Source organism: Alosa pseudoharengus, unplaced genomic scaffold (assembly GCF_046254945.1).
Source record: "Alosa pseudoharengus isolate Yale_2024_CS ecotype anadromous, Long Island Sound unplaced genomic scaffold, YU_APseudo_1.1 YU_APseudo_1.1_scf_6, whole genome shotgun sequence".
NCBI lineage: Eukaryota > Metazoa > Chordata > Actinopteri > Clupeiformes > Clupeidae > Alosa > Alosa pseudoharengus.
In genome coordinates, this window is record NW_027468848.1 from 15,311,356 (window position 1) to 15,333,393 (window position 22,038).

The 22,038-nt window shown below is 43.0% G+C and overlaps 1 protein-coding gene and 1 long non-coding RNA gene across 5 annotated transcripts in view; one reads left to right on the plus strand and one right to left on the minus strand.

Annotated features, from left to right (window-relative positions):
- Positions 1 to 1,440: 1,440 nt before the first annotated feature.
- Positions 1,441 to 16,416, minus strand: LOC143106737 (uncharacterized). Its single transcript, XR_012983727.1, has 3 exons — positions 16,326 to 16,416; positions 9,548 to 9,801; positions 1,441 to 1,532 (listed from the first exon to the last, which is right to left on the minus strand). It is a non-coding gene; the product is annotated as an uncharacterized LOC143106737 (long non-coding RNA).
- Positions 16,417 to 16,538: 122 nt separating this feature from the next.
- The window catches only part of efna5b (ephrin-A5b), a 94,014-nt gene continuing 88,514 nt past the window's right edge, over positions 16,539 to 22,038 (plus strand). For all 4 annotated transcript variants that reach the window (XM_076269582.1, XM_076269584.1, XM_076269583.1 and 1 more), the window contains exon 1: positions 16,539 to 17,626. In XM_076269582.1, the coding sequence (XP_076125697.1) occupies positions 17,502 to 17,626 (125 nt within the window). In that variant the 5' untranslated portion in view covers positions 16,539 to 17,501. The remainder of the gene's footprint in view (positions 17,627 to 22,038) is intronic.

Here is a 22,038-nt window from a genome sequence, read left to right on the forward strand (position 1 = left end):
AATGGTTTATTTTGCTTCCCAATAATGGAAAAATACACTGTGAGCTACAGATTGTATAAATTCATCATGGCTGCACGCAATGATACACATACACACTCACTCAGAAAAATCATTAGGAGTTTTCCCAACTCTCTAAAAAATCCGTGGTTGCCTAGAGGCAAAATAACTCTGCCACCAGCCTGGTCAATCCTGCTCCCCCCACCCCATGAACCCCCCCCCCACACACACACACACACACACCATGGCCACATCAGCGCGGACCTCTGTCTGCCCCGGGCACCATCACCCCGTAACCCTTGACCTCCCGCTGTCTCTCCTAGTCCTGCTCCTGGAGGAGCTAGCAGGGGGTCCAGGGCTGTGGGGTGCCGGTGCCCGGGGGGCGACCGGCCGGACGGACGTGGACGCAGAGCTGCCTCAGGGCCCGTACTGAGGAGCATCACATCAGGGTTCTTCCTGAGGAAGTGCTAATTTTGGATCCATGCTGAGAACAAACTCTGTGTCTTATGTTCAGAGCCCAATGCTGCTACTGTAACTGCTGGCATCCCCTTCTCACTCCGTGAGTGAAAGTTTAGTCTGTGGGAGGGAGGGCACCAAAGTCACTCCTGAATGATGGCAGGAGACGCGCTTCATTTGAGCCACCACCTGCTTAGCCTGCTGGGAAATAACAGTAGGCCTCTCTGTCCACAATGCCAGTGGCAGCACAGGCACTAGTATAGGCAGCAGTGTAGCCACCGGCATTTCACATGCAGTAACTTAAGAGGATGAGAGAACTATGCTAGCTGACCAATCACCTCTTAGAAAGATTGCTCAACTTTCAACACTTAGAGGCACATCAACAGGTTTTATTTCCAAAGGAAAGTTGTGGTGAATAATCCTGCATACTACATTATATCAGATGATAAATGCCTAAACAGTTATTGCAGAGAATGTATAATTACATACAGTATATTCTATAGAAACCCATCGCATGCTGGTCACTGAGATTGTTGAAATGCAAATGGGTTCTGTGACATTTTAAAATAAACATCTCATACACCCCTTAGACACACACACACACACACACAACAATACACATATCACATACCGCCACAAGCAGCCCTATTAATTAAGCATTATTTGGACTGTAACCTTTCAGCACTGTTTGTGAAACAGCCATCCCACTGACCTTTCTTGGTAAAGAGTCCCCTGTTCCAACTTTCTGCATGGGAACAATCTTCATTCATTGTGTCCTGTAGACTTACAGCCACTCTGCTCCACTCAGGGGGGGGGGGTAAGGTTGCTCAGTCTTTGTGGTGTGACGTCGCCACTTTGATCACTTTCTCTGCAGAGGGCGAGCCCCCAGCATCACGGAGCAGCACACATGTTTGATTTATGATTTACGCCTTTGAACAACAGTGCGGGGGGGGGGGCAGTACATGAGGCTGACACTGGCCCTCCATATGTACTGCTTGTTCTTTCCACGCATGCAGTTCAGTCCTTTACACTTCAGAGGCATGTGCCATGGGATTGAAAACCTCCAGCTTCGCTCGTTTCTATTCAGATGACATGTAAATAAATAAATAAGTCCACATAAAACAGTTGTGTTGTAATGTAGGCCTGTTGTAATGCTACACACCCAGGGGCGCCTTAATACCACCCGAGGCCCCTGGGCTATATGTTTTTTAAGCCCCCCCCCCCACCGCAAATATTAATTATTATTAAATTACATTACATTTACATTTTTAATGATACCCGGCCCGCGATCTGACCCGACACATGCAGTGTAGCCTATCATTATTCAGCCTATGTAAAACCTTTACTTAAACAGGAACAGAAAGCCCTCGAATCACGTCTGCCTACCCATGACATCGCTTATCAAAAAGGCTAGCCTACTGCACGAAAACAAGCGTTGAACTTTTACACTTGTTGAACACTGGCTGTAGGCTAAATTAAAAGATGGGTACACATATGGACGTTTAAAAGCTTTTCAAAAGTGCATGTGTTTGTCGTGTCGGGGGTTCCCCAGGAGGTTTTTTTTTTAATTCTGTCTACTTAACACACCAGTTTAATGCAGTTTGGGAGGGACAGAAATAGTTTTAGCCTACAGAACAAGCTGGCTCATGTGACGTGAACATGGCTACCTTATGCATTATCTCTACTCTACATGGAGACATATCTCACGTTAACAATGGAGAAAACATAACAATATGTGCGAATGGGTTAGCACAAACTTAGCTGTTGGTGAACGGAAATGCAGATCACTAATTCATTTATTTGCGCCACAGCCCATGTTCTGCGCCCACTCCAATGAGACAAGTGAAATACATGTTTTTAAAGCCGTTTAATTTCCAGGCTATTTGCTACGATATTAACCTGCTATGCCTTCTGTTTTCATGGACAGTTACAGGAATCCACGTCATTCGTTTATCGTTGCTTCAATCCTACCCACGTTATCTCCAGAGTTTGTATGATAAGTTTGTCAGTCAGTTTTAGCCTCTCCTCTAGCTCCTCTACACCCGTTGGGATTTATTACGTTTTGTTACATTTTGTTACAATTTAGAATTGGAGAAGACAAAGGGGGCCTCTGCATGGATGTAATTGTAGAGCAGTACGATGTGCTCAATTATTTAGACTAGCTCCAGAGTAGGCTAATGACGCCGCGAATACGGACACGCCGTTTATTATTATTGATTATCATTATTATTATTAGGAGGCCCCTCATTGGTCGAGGCCCCTGGGCTGAAGCCCAGGTAAGCCCCTGCATTAAGGGGCCAGTGTACACACCCTCCGAACAAACACAAACAAACCAGTGCTATGAATATCTGTATTTACAGAGGACAATGTAATGCAACAGATGCTAAATCAGGGAGATGAAACACAGCCACAGCCTGCAGAGCCTGGGACGACTCCGCTCACTTCAGACAAGAGCGTAAATAGCTCTTACATTATCTAACTTAAACGCAGCACTCCACAAGGAGTGCATTTTGGGCCGGAGCGCTATTCATCACTCTGAGTGCACAGACATTAAGGGCACGTAAACAAAGTGGCCCACATCTCTTCACTCACACAGCAGGCTGATGGAACACACAGTGGGGTGACACAAGTCTTGAACAGTGTCAAAACATGACCAGTGAACTAAAATATGCTTTCTTTTAAAAAATGTGTAGACACTGTAATGTCATCAAGTCATAGCATGCTGGCAAGTGCATTGTGCACACGTGAAATGCGATACACGGAGTAATACAAATGGCTTCTTCTGAATTTAATCACAGCGGTCAGCAACTCATTTCTCATGAAATACAGACTTTTCAGTGTTTAGGTGTTTGTGCTCCATAGTTAATCCTCTGCTTGCATGCTGGCAGGGCTTGTTACTATAATCGGCATTTTGCCTGCAAGTGGTCCTCCTAGTTATGTGCTAAAATCAGTGTGTTTTTCAGTGCCATTGCTGGCCCAATAATATTTACCACGGCATATTTTCCAGACTACAGATACAGTTTGGCATGATAAATTCAACTTTTACTGAAACCTTTGTGCATTACAATAAGACAGTCTACTTTTATGTAAATTATTATCTTATTGATCCAGCTACAACTGGACTCAGGTCAGAGAGTTTCTCTCATAATCCTTTGGAATAATGCCTCCACATAACTGCTCATTGTTTCCACTGCGCACAGTTCCCACACCTCATCATGAACCTGGATAAAGGTTGGTTGTTTGAGATATGCCAGCACACATCCATCATGAGGATCCCTCACATCCATCAGGACAGGACTATAGGATTGTGCTTTTCTGGCAACAAAATGAAGAAAGCAAAATCAAACTCCTTTGGAAACCCAGTCGCATGCATTGATGGGGTGGAGGCCCCTCTAACTAGAAAAGGCCCAATGAGGGCCTCAAGGCCGGGTGGATCCACACGCCCCTGACTCTCTCTCATACATCCTCATTTGCGTGCATACCACAGACAGGTAATTCTTTACCTGAAAATGAGTTTTAAACTGAGATTTAAAACTTCTGCTAACTGAACAAAAGGACCCTGGCGCAATAAGCTAATCACTCCCACTCCTGCTGACAGTGACTGATGGAGTCAAATCTGCTCGGGTATATTTTGGCCACAAGCTGTGTTTTAATACAAAAGGCAAAAAACTCAACCCTAAATAGGCGAATTTCATCTGTCAAGAAGTGTTCCAAGGCAAGTATTCAAACAAAGACATGAATCCCCCCACTCAAAAGAAGCCAGAGAATGAGATATATTTTCTTTTTTTTCCGATTTGTGGCCTGAAATACTCCAAATATGTATACTATAAAAACTCTTGCCTGATACGTTATTACTGGTCAGAATGCCATGTTCACACCACTGTGTTCTGTGTCCAAATGAAATAGGCCATAATGGCTCAAAGTGTTTTTAAGCTCTCAGTTTTGACCAGATTCAGTACTCTGGCGTTTGTGGCCTTTCCCTGTCAAGGGCTTGAGTAAGCTGCTTTGTTTCTTCAAGGTTCAACTCACTCACATTTCCCTAGATGCCCAGAGGAGGGCTTGCTATCGGAGAACTGTCACTGGTTTCATACGCTCCCAATAGCAGGTGGGCTCTTGTCTTGCTTGTCTGGCCGTAGGCTGCACTTGGACAGGAGTGACATGGCTTTTTTGAAACACGACAAAAGTGCCAACATGAAGGATGTAGCATTAATAAAAATATCTTCGACTTAAAACAATACAGGCACCAGGCATTCTGTCAAAATAAATATGAGAACATGTACAGAACTTGTGGAAGTGACTTGTCTGGAGGTTGTGTAGTATTTCAACAGCTTGACTTGGTGTTTATTTTATTTAACTGCCATGCACTGTCATTGCATTATTACATGATTTAAAAATGACTGGACACTGAAACATGGTGGAAAGCAAAAAAAAAGAAGAAGATATATATATATATATATATATATATATATATATATATATATATATATATATATATATATATATATAAATCCTCATCCCCACAAGATATTTACAACTCCTCATAGCAAACAATATCACAAAACCAACACATCCAGTTAACTTATCTTCACACATGTAAACAAAGATTTCCTGTTTCAAAGCAGTTTAAAGGGGCCATAGTGTGTTCCTGCTTCAGTTTGGTCTTTCTGTTGCCCTCCTGTTGTTTCCCTGACTCACAATGACAGGATCTGGGAGTCCCATACTGAGCGACACGACTCAATCCTATTAAAAGACTAATCAGCCCTCCACCAGGACAATATTTCTCGCCCCAGTTAGCCCAAATCAGAGGAGAGGGTCTTTGTGGGGGGGGTGATTGGGAGAGCTTCACCCACCGCGTCTGCTGCCTTTGATAGTGACAGGAGAGATGGCTGGGAACGCCAGAGACAGGGACCTCACCGCGCGGCCAGCCGGACTCTCCTGGGGCAGGCAATTAGTGCGCGTGGCATCCCTGGTGACATCGCGTGCCGGCCACTCCAGCGGGGCAGCTGATGTGACACTTGAAGCATCTCCTCTAACTGCCATTAAGGCTGTGAGAAGGACAGACTCAAACACAGCCAGATGAGAGAGAGGGATAAAGTCAGGCCCCCCTCAGTAAACAGATAAATAATCTGGAGAGGATCACACGAGGACTAAAAAGGCCAACGAAAGGCATGACAAGACTGTAAGTGTGGTAAACCAGCCACTCCCTTGGCTCTGCAGGAAACCACACAGGCCTGGTTAGATTTCATCTTCAGATAGCGGATCCATGAATCATGACAGTTTAGCGCGAGGGTGTTTTATGATGCAAATGATCTGGTGTAGTGGGAGCCCTGCGCTGACGCTGTGAAAAAGCTTGTCCCTGCCAGATCTCGATCATCTATCCGAGCCATTCTAACATTTCTGTTTGATCTGTCAGTGGAAGGAGTACACTCAAAGTCCCCATCCTGTCAGCAGATGACACACATAATTAATGGCCATGTGGGTAATTTGGCATGGTTGGACGCCAAAGTCCTTGAGCTCCTCGGAGACTTGCAGTATTCGAAAAGAAAGTGCAGTGATCCAAGACGTGTGCAATAATCTGATTAAACTCTTGAGGTCTAGACATGGTTATGTTCTGCCGGCATGTTGTGGATTCATGTGAATCATTTTAGTTAGCTGTAATGTAACATATGTCTACATTTAGGCTGTAGAACATAAATCATTGTAGTTTTCAGCTCAGAGCACCAAACAGTCAAAGAGAGAGAGAGAGATTAGGAAAAATAATGAAAGTACAAAAGGGGTATAAGAATGACACACTATACAAAGCACTGTGAGAAAACAGAGACGCTTAAGGCACCATCTTGAATTTCAGTCTAGTCCACAGTCTTCATTTGAATCATGAGATTTATTTTGGAATGATCTACCACATATAGCCATCACCTCCCTGAGTCCTCATTGATATTAAGAGGGTGGTTGGAGATTGCACTGTCAGAGTGAATCCGTGTGTGGCTTTAAAAGTCTCTGATAGCATAATGTAATGTTTACAGTGATTTGTCTGAAATGAAGACTACATCTTCTAGTAAGTTCCATTTACAGTGGATCAGTGGGTGTGTTTTCACTCCCTATTTTATCTTTCAGAATGTCAGTACAAAATCTCACACATTTCTATCACACTTACCATTTCTTGATGTCCTACTCTTGCTATGATTGTGTAAAGACAACTAACTGACTAAGGATAATCTATGAGTTAACAAGATATTATGTTGTCATCTGTGTGTATACACTTCGGTAAAGGTGCAATCCTTGGACAATAATAATCCATTGCACTTTTGCCCAATTTCAGTGAAGTTCTCTACACATTCCTCTAGTGATTTTTCCACTTTGCATGATAATGTTTGCTAGCCTAGAAATCTAGATGCGCCCCTAGCGGCAGCAAGGGCTAGTCTAGCAACTCTCCGTTGGCTTGTGAGCTCCAGAAATCGAAACTCAATCAGGCCAATGAAATCGTGTATAGAGTCGTTAGGTGGGCTTAACATAATGATTGATGGCAGAGTTGCAACGGTTTGGCTTGAATTCCCTGCTACTTGAAAACAAATAAGATGGATGTTGCTGTTGGCGAACAGTGTGACACGAGTTAAGCTTTTATTAAGATGGCAAACGTTTGAACTAGCCAACTAGCTCCGCTGGTGGGAAACGCATGAGACTCATAGCGCTGCCGCTGTGCTATTGCGTGCAGAGGGAATTTGAAAGACAATGATTATCCCGCCCCGCGGACTGAGCACTGCGAACGGTGAGTGCCCAGACCCTACATTTTAATGTGGGTCTGGCTCGTCAGGCTAAATGTTTGCATGTTTGCATGAAAATGAGAAACAAGCAGTCACACAAATATTATATTATCGCCAGAATTTAGGTAGAGCTAATTGCCAGAATTAAGACTTGAACTGTTAGCATGTGTGCACAAGAGAATTGTATAGAATTGTGAAAAATGAGCCCCCTCCTTTTCACCTGTCTAAGGTCCTATAAACTGTTAAAAGACTGCTGTGTGCAATACAGACTTTGCGAGCACACTTGCACACGCATGCACCTTTTACTTATTTGTTTGAAGGGTGTGATTTTATTGCTGTGTATGTGTTTGTCTTGTGTGTGCCTTTGGTACTATTTGGGATTTTAAGTGTGGGTATATTGGTACAAACCGTCACCCCTCTTAAATGGTTTGGCCCAAGACTTAATTGGGTAATTGGTGAGCCTATTTACAGGCGGGTTTATTTCACACTGGGAGGATAGACTGGAAACACAGAAGAACCAGGAAGACATGCGGAAGAGCTTGAGGTCCAGAAATCAGGGAAGTCGTAGAGTTTAATGTTTGTTTGTTTAAATGTGAAGTTAACCTTGCTTTCTGTGAGGCAAGGATTAAGGGAGGTCCAAAGTTACAAGGTCGCCTTGTTTGGACAGGGAGCCTGAAAAGAGTAGGTGCCTGATGCCTAGTTTTATGGCACAGTACCTGTTTGTTTGTAGACTGAAGAACCCTGGATTTCATGTTTGGACTCCAATTGTGCTCCTGGATCTGCCTGTTAATTTTGGACAATAAATGACTTATTTTTGTACAAAACTGCTGTCTCCTGCCTTCCCTCAACACTATCTTATCCAGTGGCGCACCTCCCTAAACGTGGGGTGGTCGCCTCGGTCCCTCACAAGAATGTGATATTTTGAGTGCATAAAAGGTTGCATAACCTAAGACAATGTTTAGAATGCAGTTCAGGCTAGCTCCCCAGCAATGCATTGGAATAAAACTTTCATACTTTCTCTGTAATGTCTGATGTTTTCTGTCTGCCAAAAGTCTACTGGTTGTGTATTTTCTGGCGACTAACTCGTTGCCTTAATCTTATCTTTTTGTTTCTCAACATCATTGTCTAACCAGACGTCCATAGCTGCCTCTAATTAAACATAAACTTCAAACTCAAAAAATGATCCCGTCCTGCCAGGAAGTCTACTATCACTTTTCTTGTTGATATCTGAGGGAATATTTAGACTGGCGTCCAAAGCACTTGATGTTTTCAAATGAAGGAAATACTCATAAATATTGTAGCGTGTCTAAGTTCCTAAATATGTATATGGTTCTGATAGGCTCTGTTACCTGGGCCAGGGTTGGGGTACCACCCCCTTCCGGGGTAATGTGTGTAGTTTTGGGGAAAACAGGTAGTGGAGATTACAAGGAGTGTGTGTGTGAGTTGGAGCTCCTATTTGTGAGTGTAAAAGTGTGTTCTTGTGGCGTGGCTGTGGCCGACAACAGTCATCATTAAACCCGGTTAATGGTAAACTGTCTCTTCATTGGCACAGAACGTTACCATATTATTAGCTGCCGATCTGGACAAGAGTTAAGTTGCGAATGAGAACATGCCAAGCAAAACCTATAGCTGAGTGCTGGAAAGAAATAAGAACCTCAAATGACTGAAATAGACAAAAGTCTATTTCATGCCCTGAACTCAGTGAGGTTATAGTCAGCTGGATTTTTATTTTATTTTATTTTGTTTGGAAAAGACAGTGAACCCATCTAACAAACCAATCGGTCTCAGTTTGCTTTGTCTTGGAATTCAGACTTCAGGCAGTGTGAAGCCTGCACACAGCTATCACTATAGCCTTGTGCCCATTCACATCTCTCCATCCAGGACATTATCATAACTTACACATTTGCTGTCATTTCACTTAATTGATTGTGAGAGGACTTATTTATTTCCTCTGGCAGTTTTATTAAATGTTAAAAAGAACACTTGCATGCTGTGTACGCTGTGACATTATTGTGCTTTTATCATTGACAGATAGTCTTAACTCGGTGGTTGGCTTCCCAGAACACAGTGAGAGGAAAATTAACTTGTAATTACAGATTAATCTTCTTTGCAGATACACAATGAAATCAGAGCTACAAGTCATTCATCTAGTCTTTTGAGTGGAATCCCAGTGAAGGGTTCAACTTATTAAGATTCTGCTTTTTAATGACATGAAAACTAGTCTCAGAGATAGTATCCATCCATTGTTCACATCAAAGCTTAAAGGTCTATGAAAAAACCCCTCTAAACTCTAGGAAACTCTTACAACAACAAACCTAACTGACCTTACTTACCTCTGTCTTTGTTGGTGGCTTACTCTCTTCTTCTCTCAAGCTCTTGAGAGTTTGTTATTTAAAACCTCTCAGCCTCCCTGGCTGTTATCATTTCCTTTACTTACAGCACTCCAGCTTGTGCTTTGGTGCCATGAGCTCCAGGGAGGCTAGCGTTCCCTCCCATTAGCATTAGCTCTCTGAGTCAGCCTGCACTGGTTCCAGTCCCAGCAGATGTGCGATGGTAATCTTTGTTTACCCTTCAGAAGATGTTTGGGCTTTGTAAAAAAGATAATAAATACAATTAATAAAGAGGATTACGAATGCACTTGGAGTGAAACATGGTGTGTACAAATCCTTTTCAACTCCAAACAGGCCGACCTAAACTATAAATGAATCAAGTGTTCCATAGTATTCAATGTGTGCATTCAGTGGCGTAATGCCCATTGAAATAAAGGGGGCACATGTCCCCTCGGATTTTTCCTCCCTGATAATTTTTTTGATCATAACTTGGTTCCTATTATGCTCCATAATAAGCCAGAGCCTATAACGACTCAAATGTATTCTTCTGGATGCGTAATAAACCGTAGCAAAATAGCCGAAGACCGGTCAACATCAGCCCTTTTCCTAAAATTGGTGTCTGTATGTTCCCGTAACAACTCACATGTGCATTGAGCTCGCAATGTTTTGCTTGTGTTGAACTGTTAGCCTACAGTTAACTTAAGGCTACAGTTTGAACAGTTGAACTGTTACAGTAACAGTTTAAACATATACAGTCAATGGTGTTGAAGTGGTAGGTAGGCTAGCTAAGCAATAAGTAGTGGAATTATTTGTGGTTGACCAGGAAATTTTGACTTGGTGATCAAAAAGTTAAAGTCTCCTGGTTCAATTGTTTTCAGTTTCATAGAAACGAGGGTGTTAAATTTGCAGTGACTACAAAATCCAACATTAGGCCTACCAAGGCATCGCGTTGGATGTTTCTCCAGGATCGCTATGACCGTGATGTAGAGGGCAAGAAAGTATAATAGTCTCTCTCATGTGCTCATAACTTATTATCAAGTCACTTGCTCATGATTTGCAGGTAACTAACAAATGAGGAAGCCTATTGCTTGCCATAATGGTAATGAAAAATGTATTACTAGTAGTGAAATATTCAAATATTTAGTGTTAACCATACTCAGCACTGAAACCTGTCAAACTTCTTTCAATGTCCTTCATCACATGAATTAAGATCAAAATAGTTTAATTTCTGAGCACCACAAAGTCAGACCTCAGCTCCTTTTTTAATGTAAGATTGTTATTAGGTCACATATCAATCAAATCATAACAACTGCAAAATAGATACTTTAGCTTAGTCCTCAGATAGAGGAGGGTTGCTGCTTGCTCTGTTAAGGTATTTCTGTCCCTCCCAAACCCCACACACACACACACTTTGGCTTGCATGACGCCCCTGTGTGCATTAAAGGAAGAAGTATTTCTTTCAGCAGGATGTCATGAGTAGCACTTGTAATATTTTTTTCTGGCATTTGTCATGCGTAATCAGGCTGGTGGTGGGGTGTAGTTGTATCGCTTGAAATGCCAGACAGCTGCATGCACAGCAGAGGGGAACTAAACAAGGTTTCATCTGTAGCAGAAACACCAGTGGAGACCTGGAGCAGGACCACTGCAATTTCCCATCATTAGGAAGCCCAATACTCTCTTTCTCTCTCTCTCTCAAATACACACACACACACACACAGATATACACACACACACACACATGCAGACACAAGTTAAGAAATTAGGACAAGAGTTAAGAAATTATGCTCGGATTTCATACACATGTGCCTTCTCTCTTGCAGAGTTCATAATTATTTTTTTTCATGATGAATTTACTATATACAAACATTACGCACACAAGCACACGCAAATACACACACAAACACACACACACACACAAACACAAACAGGGTCTATACTAATCTGCTGATACTTTTACTGTTGTACTGTTGTAATGTGATGGAGGCCACATAGATAGTAAAAAACATATTATTAAGAGCGATCTCAATGGAGAAGGAGAGGAGGAACGTGTGTCATAAAGGAGGGAATAAGCCAGGAGAGAAGCTGAGGCACAAGGAAAGCTGGAAAGATGAGAGGTGAGGACTGAGAGCTGAGAAGAGGAGCTGGAAAACAACTAGGCTTTCACAGCCACACACCACTACATGGGTGGCTTACAGTCTCTCTCTGTGTGTGTGTGTGTGTGTGTGTGAGCCATTCCTACAGCTTGTTGCTCCCTAATAGCATCGACTGCGCCCAGTATTGTGACATTTCGACATCATCTGACATAAATTTCACATAATCGAATCACAAAACAGATATTTCTAACACTCCTAATGCATTCCAGTGGAAATGATGATGTTGTTAAGAAGATGCACATGATGTGTGTTCGTTGGATCCAGGAGGCTGGTGCTGTCATTGTCCTCACTCATCCCATCCGTCTCCCCTGAATCACCCCCCACCCCACCTCTCATAAATCAGCTGCATCTAGCACAGGCTGCCAGCGCTTTGTCTGAAGAGATATTTGGCAAACTCTGGGTTTCAGAAACCATATAAACTATCTGTAATGGCGCTACAATTGGCAGCATACGACGGCACGCCGGGCAAAACTGGGCGGCCGAGTCTGCCAGAAGCATAACGTTACAGCGATGACCAACCAGAATAAATTCTATACTGACAACAAAAAGGAAACATTCGGAAGTCAAATTGGAACGTGGTTCACAGCTGGCTACGCTTCACAATAGCATTTTATTACCCCTCACTAGCCAGACGGCACCCGCTTCCCTTCTCTCCTCAAGTCTGTTCTCTCTCTCTCTCTCTCTCTCTCTCTCTCTCTCTCTCCCTTTCTTTCTCTCTGTCTCTCTTTCTCACCTTCATTTACTAAAAATAAAATGAGTGTGCTAATAGCTGTCGCAGGCCATGAATCTCTTCATCATCAGTATTCAGCTGGGTGTAAGCCTGAGGAAATAGATCCAGTTAGCACATTGCATCGATTCCCCCACCCCTCTCCCAGGACTGCCTCCTACCCAAGGTGTCTTTCCAGTGACATAGGATGCCATGGCGATTTGGTTTGTAATGGCTTTAGTGCATTAGTGAAGTGTGATAATAAAATCTCAAATTCAATAGAGAGAGAGAGAGAGAGGGAAAGAGAGAGAAAGGTGCAGAGTGGGATGAAAGGAGGGCATAGAGATAGACAGACATTTCATATCTACTGCTGTTGCCATTTTGGTGGAGATGAGGTGGAGGTGAAGATTGATAAGAGTGTGAAATGGCCAGACAAGTGACTTTGGACTGAAGTCAAAAATTCTCCCCTCTAAGAATGTCTGGAAGCTTTCCAGATACTTTCTCCACCATACTTGCAATATGTTGTTTTTTGGATTATTGATAGTTTCAATTATTTGGCTGGGAAGACCCTTTGGCTCCCAAGATATGGATGATTTGAGGAGAACGAGCTGTGGTATAATGTGAAAAGGATGTGGTATGCACCACGAAACAAGTTCACTGTGCTAGGCTTTTTTTGTATTGATTTTCATTCAACAACGTTTTCATCAAAAGCAAGAAAGTATAGGGAGAAACACAGCTTATCTTAACAGTACAAGCCTAGCCCTCTCTGTAAGAAGATATGCAATCGAGAACTGTCTGTTATCTCTTCTCACTGGAGATATCTATGATTTGCCCATGGCTTGGGGCTTGATTGGTGGATGGAGATTTAGCTTGGAACTGGACGGAATGTCCAGCTAGCCTGTAGAAAGGTGAGGAGTGCCATGGGAACAGGTGTGCACTGTGTTCATTCCAGCAGTGTGTGAGCCCCAGAGGATACTTAACGTAAACGTGTCTGTGCTGAGGTGTCCGGTGAATTGGAGGGGTGGTGTGTCTGTTCTGCAGTTGTTGCACCTTGCACTTAGTCTGCTAATTAAAAGAACCATTTGGCCTGTGAGTTGGAGTCAGCCAAGCGTGAACATCTTGATTAATGGCTGATTAAGAAGCACTCCGAGGAGCCTGCTCACAGCAACCCACAGCAGAGCGGATAACTCAGGAGGAATTGTATTGTATGGTTAACCTAGCTGTATGTCCTTTGGCACATACTGAAACACACACTTTTCTGCAGCACACTTGGGCACATTACCCCTAGCTCCCACACACCTGGTCACCTGGACCCAAGGCACACTTTTGAAACTTGGCCTAATGTTTAGCCCGCAGACATAACAGAATGTGGCCATCAACCCATCTACAGTGAACAGAACGGCTCTGCTGATCAACAGATGGATAGATAGATAGATAGATAGATAGATACTTTATTGATCCCCATGGGGAAATTCAAACAGAGGTGACAACCCAAAGAGTGTAACTTTAATATGATATTCATTTAAAACACTGTAAAATACTGTAAACAAGCAAAATACTGTAAAAAAAGTTATGCTATTTGAGTATGATGTTGGCTGGATCAATCTATCCTGAATGGTAACTGGCTTTAGAAACACATGTTTGTTTCCTGTGATTTACACCGTGGACAGTCAGTGGGTGTGCAGCTGCACCCTGTCACCAGCATTTCCAGCTGTGTCTTAGGCAACCACTCCCAATTATTAGAGAAAGTCAGTTTAATCACAGATAAAATATTTAGTTCCAGATTAAATCTGCCTAAAGAATAAATCGCATTATTGTCACTGACCCTAAGCTAGCCTGCAGAAAATGAGCAGAGCAAAGAGAGTCTGGATAGTGACCTGGCACTGTAATTGACTCCCTGTATAAACCAAAGGAACCGGGCGAAGCAGGAGCAGTGCTTGGCCTCTGAAGGCTAATACTAATCCTGGAGCTGTTCTCACAGCTCTCGGCAAAGTCACTCGCCGTGATTTTCACTAATGTGACCCGCCGGCTGACCTTGTCTCGTGCAGCTGCGAAATCAATCAGAAGAAACATCTATCATTAAAGCAGTGCCGCCGACTCTTTTTTTCTGGCCCTCTTTTCTCCTCTTCTGAGCGTAACAATCCATCAAAATAAATGTGCTTCTGGGATGGAGTTCAAAACTCACTTTTATTTCCCATTGAAATGCACACTCAGGCCCCGTGTTCGGGGGAAAATGATATGGTGTATAAAAATAATCAAAAATGCCCATTGTGATTCTGATTCTGGGAGTTGTGGGAATGGACTGAATATCAGCGTCCCAGAGCTGCTCCGATGGAAACAGCGGGAGGTCCCGTGTGTGTGTGTGTGTGTCTGTGTGTGCATGTGTGTGTGTGTAAGGAGGAGAGAGAGAAGAGGCAGAGAGGGAGTGTGTGTGTGTGTGTATGTGTGTGTATGTATGTGTGTGTGTGTGTGTGTATGTGTGTGTGTGTGTGTGTGTGTGTATGTGTTTTGTGTGTGTATGTATGTGTTTGTGTGTATGTGTGTGTGTGTGTGTGTGTGTGTGTGTGTGTGTGTGTGTGTGTGTGTGTGTGTGTGTGAGAGAGAGAGAGAGAGAGAGAGAGAAGGGGAGGGGTGGCGGGGTTCTGTGAGTGTGGTGTGGGGTTGGTAAAACAGCTCTTGTAAAGTGGGTGTGAACTTGGCAGAGCTCTGCCCTCCCCACCACTGACAGTGACCAGAATTACACTGGCAACCGAGGGACAGAGCTATGAGGTCCTGCTAAATCAGCCAGAGGCATCTCCTACTGTGCCTGTCTGAAAAAGAAATACAGAGCTAACTGAGCTAATCAGAGAATCAACTAGCCTCACCAGCCTGGTCGGAATAATGAAAATTAATTATTTGTATTTATAAATGCTAAATAAAGAATTATCTGATTATATAAATATACTTTTACCAAATAAAACTGTCTTGGTTAGATTTTCATGAGAGGGAATAACTGCATAATACTCCTAAATAGGATCAACTAACAGAGCCTTTAATCCAGGTTTTTAAATGTCATTAAAACACCTTCTCAGCAACACATATGGCTACATGCAAGTGCGATTATTTCCGTTAAAAGGGTATTAAAACGGGATTGTAGCATGTCAAGAAGTGACTTGAGAGGGGTGGTGCAAACTGCAAACCTACCCGCACACATGCCTGTCTTCCACTGCGTGGCGTATAAGGCTTTTGGGCAGGCTACATGTGCAGATCCACGCACGCGCGCGCGCGCGCGCACACACACACACACACACACAAACACACTCACTATCAATTAATTGCAGGAAATTCACAGACCACTCGCGCAGCCTTGCAGCAAAGGCCGTTTATTGTGTGCGCAAAATGTTCTATAGACGTCAAATATTTTTTTGTCCTCGCACAAGTTTCCAATTCTCCAATGCTTTGACATGTTTAATTACACAAAACAACTTTACAATCATGTGCGTTTGATGCACTATGATAGAGAGGTCTCGGTCTGTAGAACAACCTTACAGATACACAACAGCTGTAGGCTACATACTACATTTGATTCCTCTTGTATCAAACTCAGTTTCCCCAGTATATTTTCTCAGCATATCCAGCTCAGCATTTGTCTCCTAGAACGTTATTTCGACAGAGCTTATTTCTGCTTACTTTATATGAGCGATGCAAATAAATGTTGAATCAGAAGTTAGCTTCTGCATTTCTGACGGATCGACCGCTGCAGTCTGTCTGTCTGAGCTAAACGTCAACTAAACAGTCACTTGAAATTGGTCCCAATGTATTTTATCGGTCGTACTTTTGCACTGAGAAAGTTACGAATGTCACTTCACTCTAAAATGGAACGGGACTTCCAAAAGCCTCCAAAACGACAGGATAATTTAAATTACGTCTCATAATAACTCACCATATAGCCAATCTGTAGCTCATACCAATATGTTCTTGTAGTCTATGTAACTGGTACTGTCATCTGGCAGTTCTTCGGAGTTCGAAGCCAGATACCTTTCAATAATTGAATTAGTTTAGGTTAGAGGAGGGGTTTTGTTTTGTTAGCGTAACGCCCATTCAAATTTTAGACCAATGGGACGGTTCTGCGTTCGCCCGAGAGCGAACCCACAGTTGCGGAGTCGGCGAGTGCCTGGCAGGCTCTGGTCTCACCTTAATTCCCCGAACCTGAAACTAGACTGAAATAACACATGATCTTCATCTGATTTCTTATTCCTCCCATAATAAGGATGGTGCGCAGGAATGTTGACATTCGACTCCGGGACTTCTTCGCCAACTGTATATCTTTCTACTTGTAAGAGAAGGCATTTCCACTCTCGCCCTAGAGAAGGACTCCTCCCTGCTTCATCCTTGACACTTTCAAGACATCGTTGAGAGAGGATACAAGCTCCGCTCGGTGTGTTCGTTGAGATCAGAGGGACATTTGGACATGATACGCGATTGTTTTCGGCGCTCCTTTATGGCGCAGTGAACTTGAACGGGGTGAGTGAGTAAGCAGACAGCACGGAGCAGAACCGAGTCACCGACACGGGAGACACGTACGATGTTTTTCTGATTCCAGGACTTTTAACCTTGCGCTGTTGATTGTTTCTACAAGCATTTTGTGCTGTGGCAGCCATCAAACATAAAGACATATTTTCTGAGGAGCTCACGGATCGCCTGATCTATGCTGCTTCTTACTCTCGCCTTGCATTTTCATTATTTGGACACAACACATTTTCACACTATTGCAAACAAGCTGAAAACGTATTGCAATACTTGACCGAAAGGTACATATTCGGGTATAGACATACCGATTTAGACCAACAGGAGTGACTTTCGATTTTGGTGACAGCACTGCCCTGTCACTGATGTGCCATTCATACAAAAAGTAAGGACTTCAAGTTATCCCTCAAGCCAACACAGCTTCTTGGGCACAGCATTTGCAGATATCGTTAGCTGAAGCTGACATTCATAGGCACCAGCTGGCCTTTCAATGTGAGAGAAAGCGCAGTGAGCGCTAAGGTGTCACATAGGCTGTAAGAGCAGCATCCCCGGGTTCACATCGAAGGAGTACGTGACGAACTTTACTGTAGTTATGCTGCAAGTGGAAATGGTCATTTTCGTCTGCCTGGTCCTTTGGATGTGTGTATTTAGCCAGGAGCCGAGCTCCAAGGTGATGGCTGATCGCTATGCCGTCTACTGGAACCGTACTAACCCCAGGTAAGTTTTTTGGGAAAAGCGCCGACTCCTGCACCGAGATCACGTCACTGTAACGTAAAGCAATTAAAGCCCAAAATACATGTACGAAAAGGGTCTTGACAGCTAAATGCCTTATAATGTCAAATAACGGCTACTGGAGCTTAGAGTACACTAGCAGTCATCGCAGTAGGCGCCATCCTTAGCCGACCATTGCAAATTTGAAATAGGTAACATAAAATATGTTAGTAGGCATATGAAATTTGGCCGGATACATAGCAAAAATATCCTTAGCCTACATTACACAGTTGTCTCGTTGAAATTAAAGAAACTGCGTCGTGAAAGTATTTCAGGTAGCAGACTTGAAACAGCATATGTTGTGGTTTACGCAAAAGTCTGTCAACACAGACAACATATGACAACTTTACCTCAGTTTAACATGCTATTGTCCATATTTATGTAACAGTGTTACGAATTTCTTCTTTTCTATAACTGCTTTCGTGAAGAATGTGTGTGACAAGCACAGGTTTGTTTAACCTGCGGTCCAACATCGACTAGTTGTCATTTAGTTGAATGATCAAAATATCACGTTTTTCCTAGGCCTACAGATCTATTTTCGCGCCTCATATGTTGATTTGTCCCAGTCCTTTAGAAACGACATTAAGACAGTGTGCAACACCAATCACAATTTCTTGAGTTTGTTAAGTGACAACAAACATAATACAATAAAAGCAATACCCTAGTAGTGAGGAATGAAATATTAGAATGTGCGCAACGATGGACCTCCCCATGTTTGAGCTGAGAGGAGGGGAAATACACGAAATAAAAGTAACCTATGAAGAAAAAAAAATAAGATATGAATATAATTTGTCAGATTGCTCATACTTCATAGTTCACGTGAAAATGTGTAGGCTTACTACTTTCTTAGTAGCCTACATTTAGCGTCACATTTCTATATCGACAAAAGAATCAAATGTTTGTGGAAATGTATACTGACTCTCACTTGTTCAGTCGCGGCGTGCGCTCTTCTTCGAAGAGGCAATTTCACAGAGATAACTAGCAAGAAAGTCAATAATTTGTCGAAAGTACTTGACGGAAGAACAAATATAATATTGAGCACCAGTAAAGCCTACAATGTGACCGGGTTACCAATAAGCAGATCAGTATGCTTTATTGCTACACAACAACATGACAGAAGTGTATGATCACTGAATTATTTATTATCAAATTATTCAGTTCAATGTTGCGTAAACCTGGAGGAAAATATTTAAAAACTGAGACTTAATTTATTACTCTGAAAAGAGAAAATAAAAACATTCGTCTTGCCTTTTCCCGTTCATTGTCAAAGTTTTGACCACAACATATAAAATTGCAATACAATAAGTTTGATACAGTGTTGAGACAGAAATACCTGAATTATTTTTTGGCACACACACCTCACTTTTGTCGAGAAGTCTGTTTTGTGCATTTCATCGTCATGAAATTCTTTCTTTCATTCTTTCTTTCTTTCTTTCTTTCTTTCTTTCTGGATTTGATAGACACTACTTGGAACAAAGCAGATTTTGTGAAATATTTGTAAATGTGTACCTTCAAGGTCTCTACATAGCCTTTGCCTTTTGTGCATTCAAGAACTAAACTAATTCTGCCTTTTGAAGTTACTATATTGAGTTCCTCAGTCAAAGGGTCAGCGTAGTTTCACTGTTGTTGAATGTTAGCAAAAAACCTTGGTAAATGTACAGATTATCTCTATAGACACAGTTTTATTTTAGAAATCCAATAAACAAATACATTATTTAATTAAATAACATCAAAGACAAAGATTATACAGAAGGCTTGAGTGCATTAATCACGGATAGTTGTAGTTTGAATAAAAAAAAACTTTAATTTAAGATAGAAAACCACTTCGAGAAAGATTTTGAGTCCAACAAGAGACAGAGAGGCAGAATCAGGCCGTGGTGGAATAGGGACAGAGTTGGGAGAGAGCAGTGGCCACTCGGTCAGCCCAGATCTTGGGGTGGACGGGGCGCCTGCACGGTCCAACCCGCGTTATCTTCTTCTCAGAGGGGCCTATGTGCTTATTTGTTCTCTGCATAGTTCAAACACAGTAATGCAAAGTCAAGTTTAATCAGATTGGTTATGCTGATGGACAGATTTTCATTAGTGTACACATTTTTTTAAAGAAATGTTGACTGGTGCTTTTTGACTTTAAATATGATTCCTTCCAGATGTGCCAATTGGCCCCTTTGCTTAGGGGACAAACCTACCAAATAATAATAGCTTGAGATAAAAAAAAGTTTTAGCAAATTCAATCCTTTGCCATCACTGAAAGAACATGAGTGCCCAGTTATTTGAAAGACTTTCATCAGTTAAACCAATGTCTCTTTTAAATATGAGAGATAAATTGTTTCCTGCATCTCATCTGTTTCTGAATTTGCCCTTTTCCGGAGGAAAGGAAACAGTTTTATTTTTTGCAGAGTGGATAGACTGTGTTGCTTGTGTCTCGGCTGTTGTTACTTCAGTGGTGCTTGTTGGGCCACAGGGCAACTTCAGCTGGCATAAGAGGTAAGCAGTGGAACGAAAGGCCTAAGTGAACAAATATGAAAGCAGAGCCTGAACAAATATGGTTGCGCTCATTCCCTTACACCGCTGTATGTGTCACCGAGGTCAGATGGACCAAAAAAAAACATCTTTGCCTTCCCTCATGCCTACAAGCGCTTGGACAGAGGGCAGGAGAGCAGAAGTGTGGCGTAGAGCAATCCTCGGCGGGGCCGAGCGAGCCAGACATGGCGGCCTGGTTAACAGACGGCAGTGTGTGTGTGTGTGTGTGTGTGCGTGCGCGGGCCTCCTCTCATACGCTGTGCTGGAGAGGAGAGGACAGCGTGCTGTTGTTCTGTCACGTCCACAGAGTCGGGCACTGAGTCGGGCACTGAGTCGGGGGCTGCTGGGGTAACACCTCAGCCAGGGGAGAGAAGCTGTGAAATGCTTAATTAGCCTTAATGAGTTTGGGGTGTGTGTGTGTGTATGTGTATGTGTGTGTGTGTGTGTGTGTGTGTGTGTGTGTGGACTTTCTGGCGAAGGCTTAGAGCTGGGACGGGTCCCTCATGGTCTGCAGCTCCGGTGTCAAACGGTCAAGGCGCGAGCCGAGAATGGCTTTCTCTCTCATTCACTCTTGTCTCTTTCTCTCTGTTGGTGCCCATTGCTTTCTCCCTCACTAATGCACACACACACTCTCTCTCCCCCCTGTTGTTCTGGCTCTTGTCTTTTCCCAGAACCATGCTGGGCTGAGAAAATGAATGAATGCAAGTTGGATATTTGAGGATATTTTCTCAGAACCTCCAGCTGGGCTGTCTAGTTTGGGCTGCAGACACACTGAGGTCACGTCTGTCGGAGGAGCGGCCGGCCGGACAAGAGATGGCCGTGTGTTTGGTAGCGGTGTGTCCGGCCACTCTGTCGCCTGGCTATGACACTGTGGGCCGTTTGAGGACAATCCCACACAGCAGGTCCATCCTCGTCTCTCAGAGCTCCTCTGAAAGTCAGAGTCTAGTCTCTGACACTGTGGGGGTGTGATATGATGGTCTAATATCAGCTAGAGAGAATTCAAAGTACACAACTGTAATGGCAGTGTTTCCCAGAGAATTGAATTCAATTTGTGGTGGTTGGTTTGTAGAATTAACTTGAATGCCACAGTTTTTAACAAATTAGCACAGCGTGGTTATGATGCTAAACAGATTTAAGCACAATTTAGTACAACCTGGAAAATCATTGTGTGATGGTCAATGTTGATATTGTGGTGGGCCGCCACAAATAAGTCAATGTATGGGAAACACTGAATGGTAGTATTTGCAGAACCTGTCTTTGTCTATGTACCATTCAAGCAGGTTGACCCAGTTGCCTGAAACATTAAGTACCAAGCTACCATCGAGAAAATGTCGCTATCCTCAGCTAAAGGGAGTGGTTTCAAACGCACTCGGTTCTCGGAATTCACCACAGAGATGCCGCACTGAACGGTTTGGTGGAATATCTTAACATTTGCTTATTTTCCTGTGAGGTGGTCTCTGTTTTTTTTCATTCTGTTATCTGTTATCTTTTAGGCAGAAAATATGAGTGTGATATGTAATCTTGAAACAGTTTTTGGTCCAAGCACTATAATTACATGCTAGTTTTGTATCGTTTTAGGAAGGGTCCAGTATTACTGTTCTTTGTGTCTGCTTTTAGTGGCAAGCCTTCAGAAAATGGTTCCCCACACACACACACACACACACACACACACACACACACACACACACACACACACACTCTCTCTCTCTCACACACACACACACACACACACACACACACACACACACACTCTCTCTCTCACACACACACACAAACACACACACACACACACACACACACACACACACAGGCACTCAAAAACCCGCCATGTTGAGTCT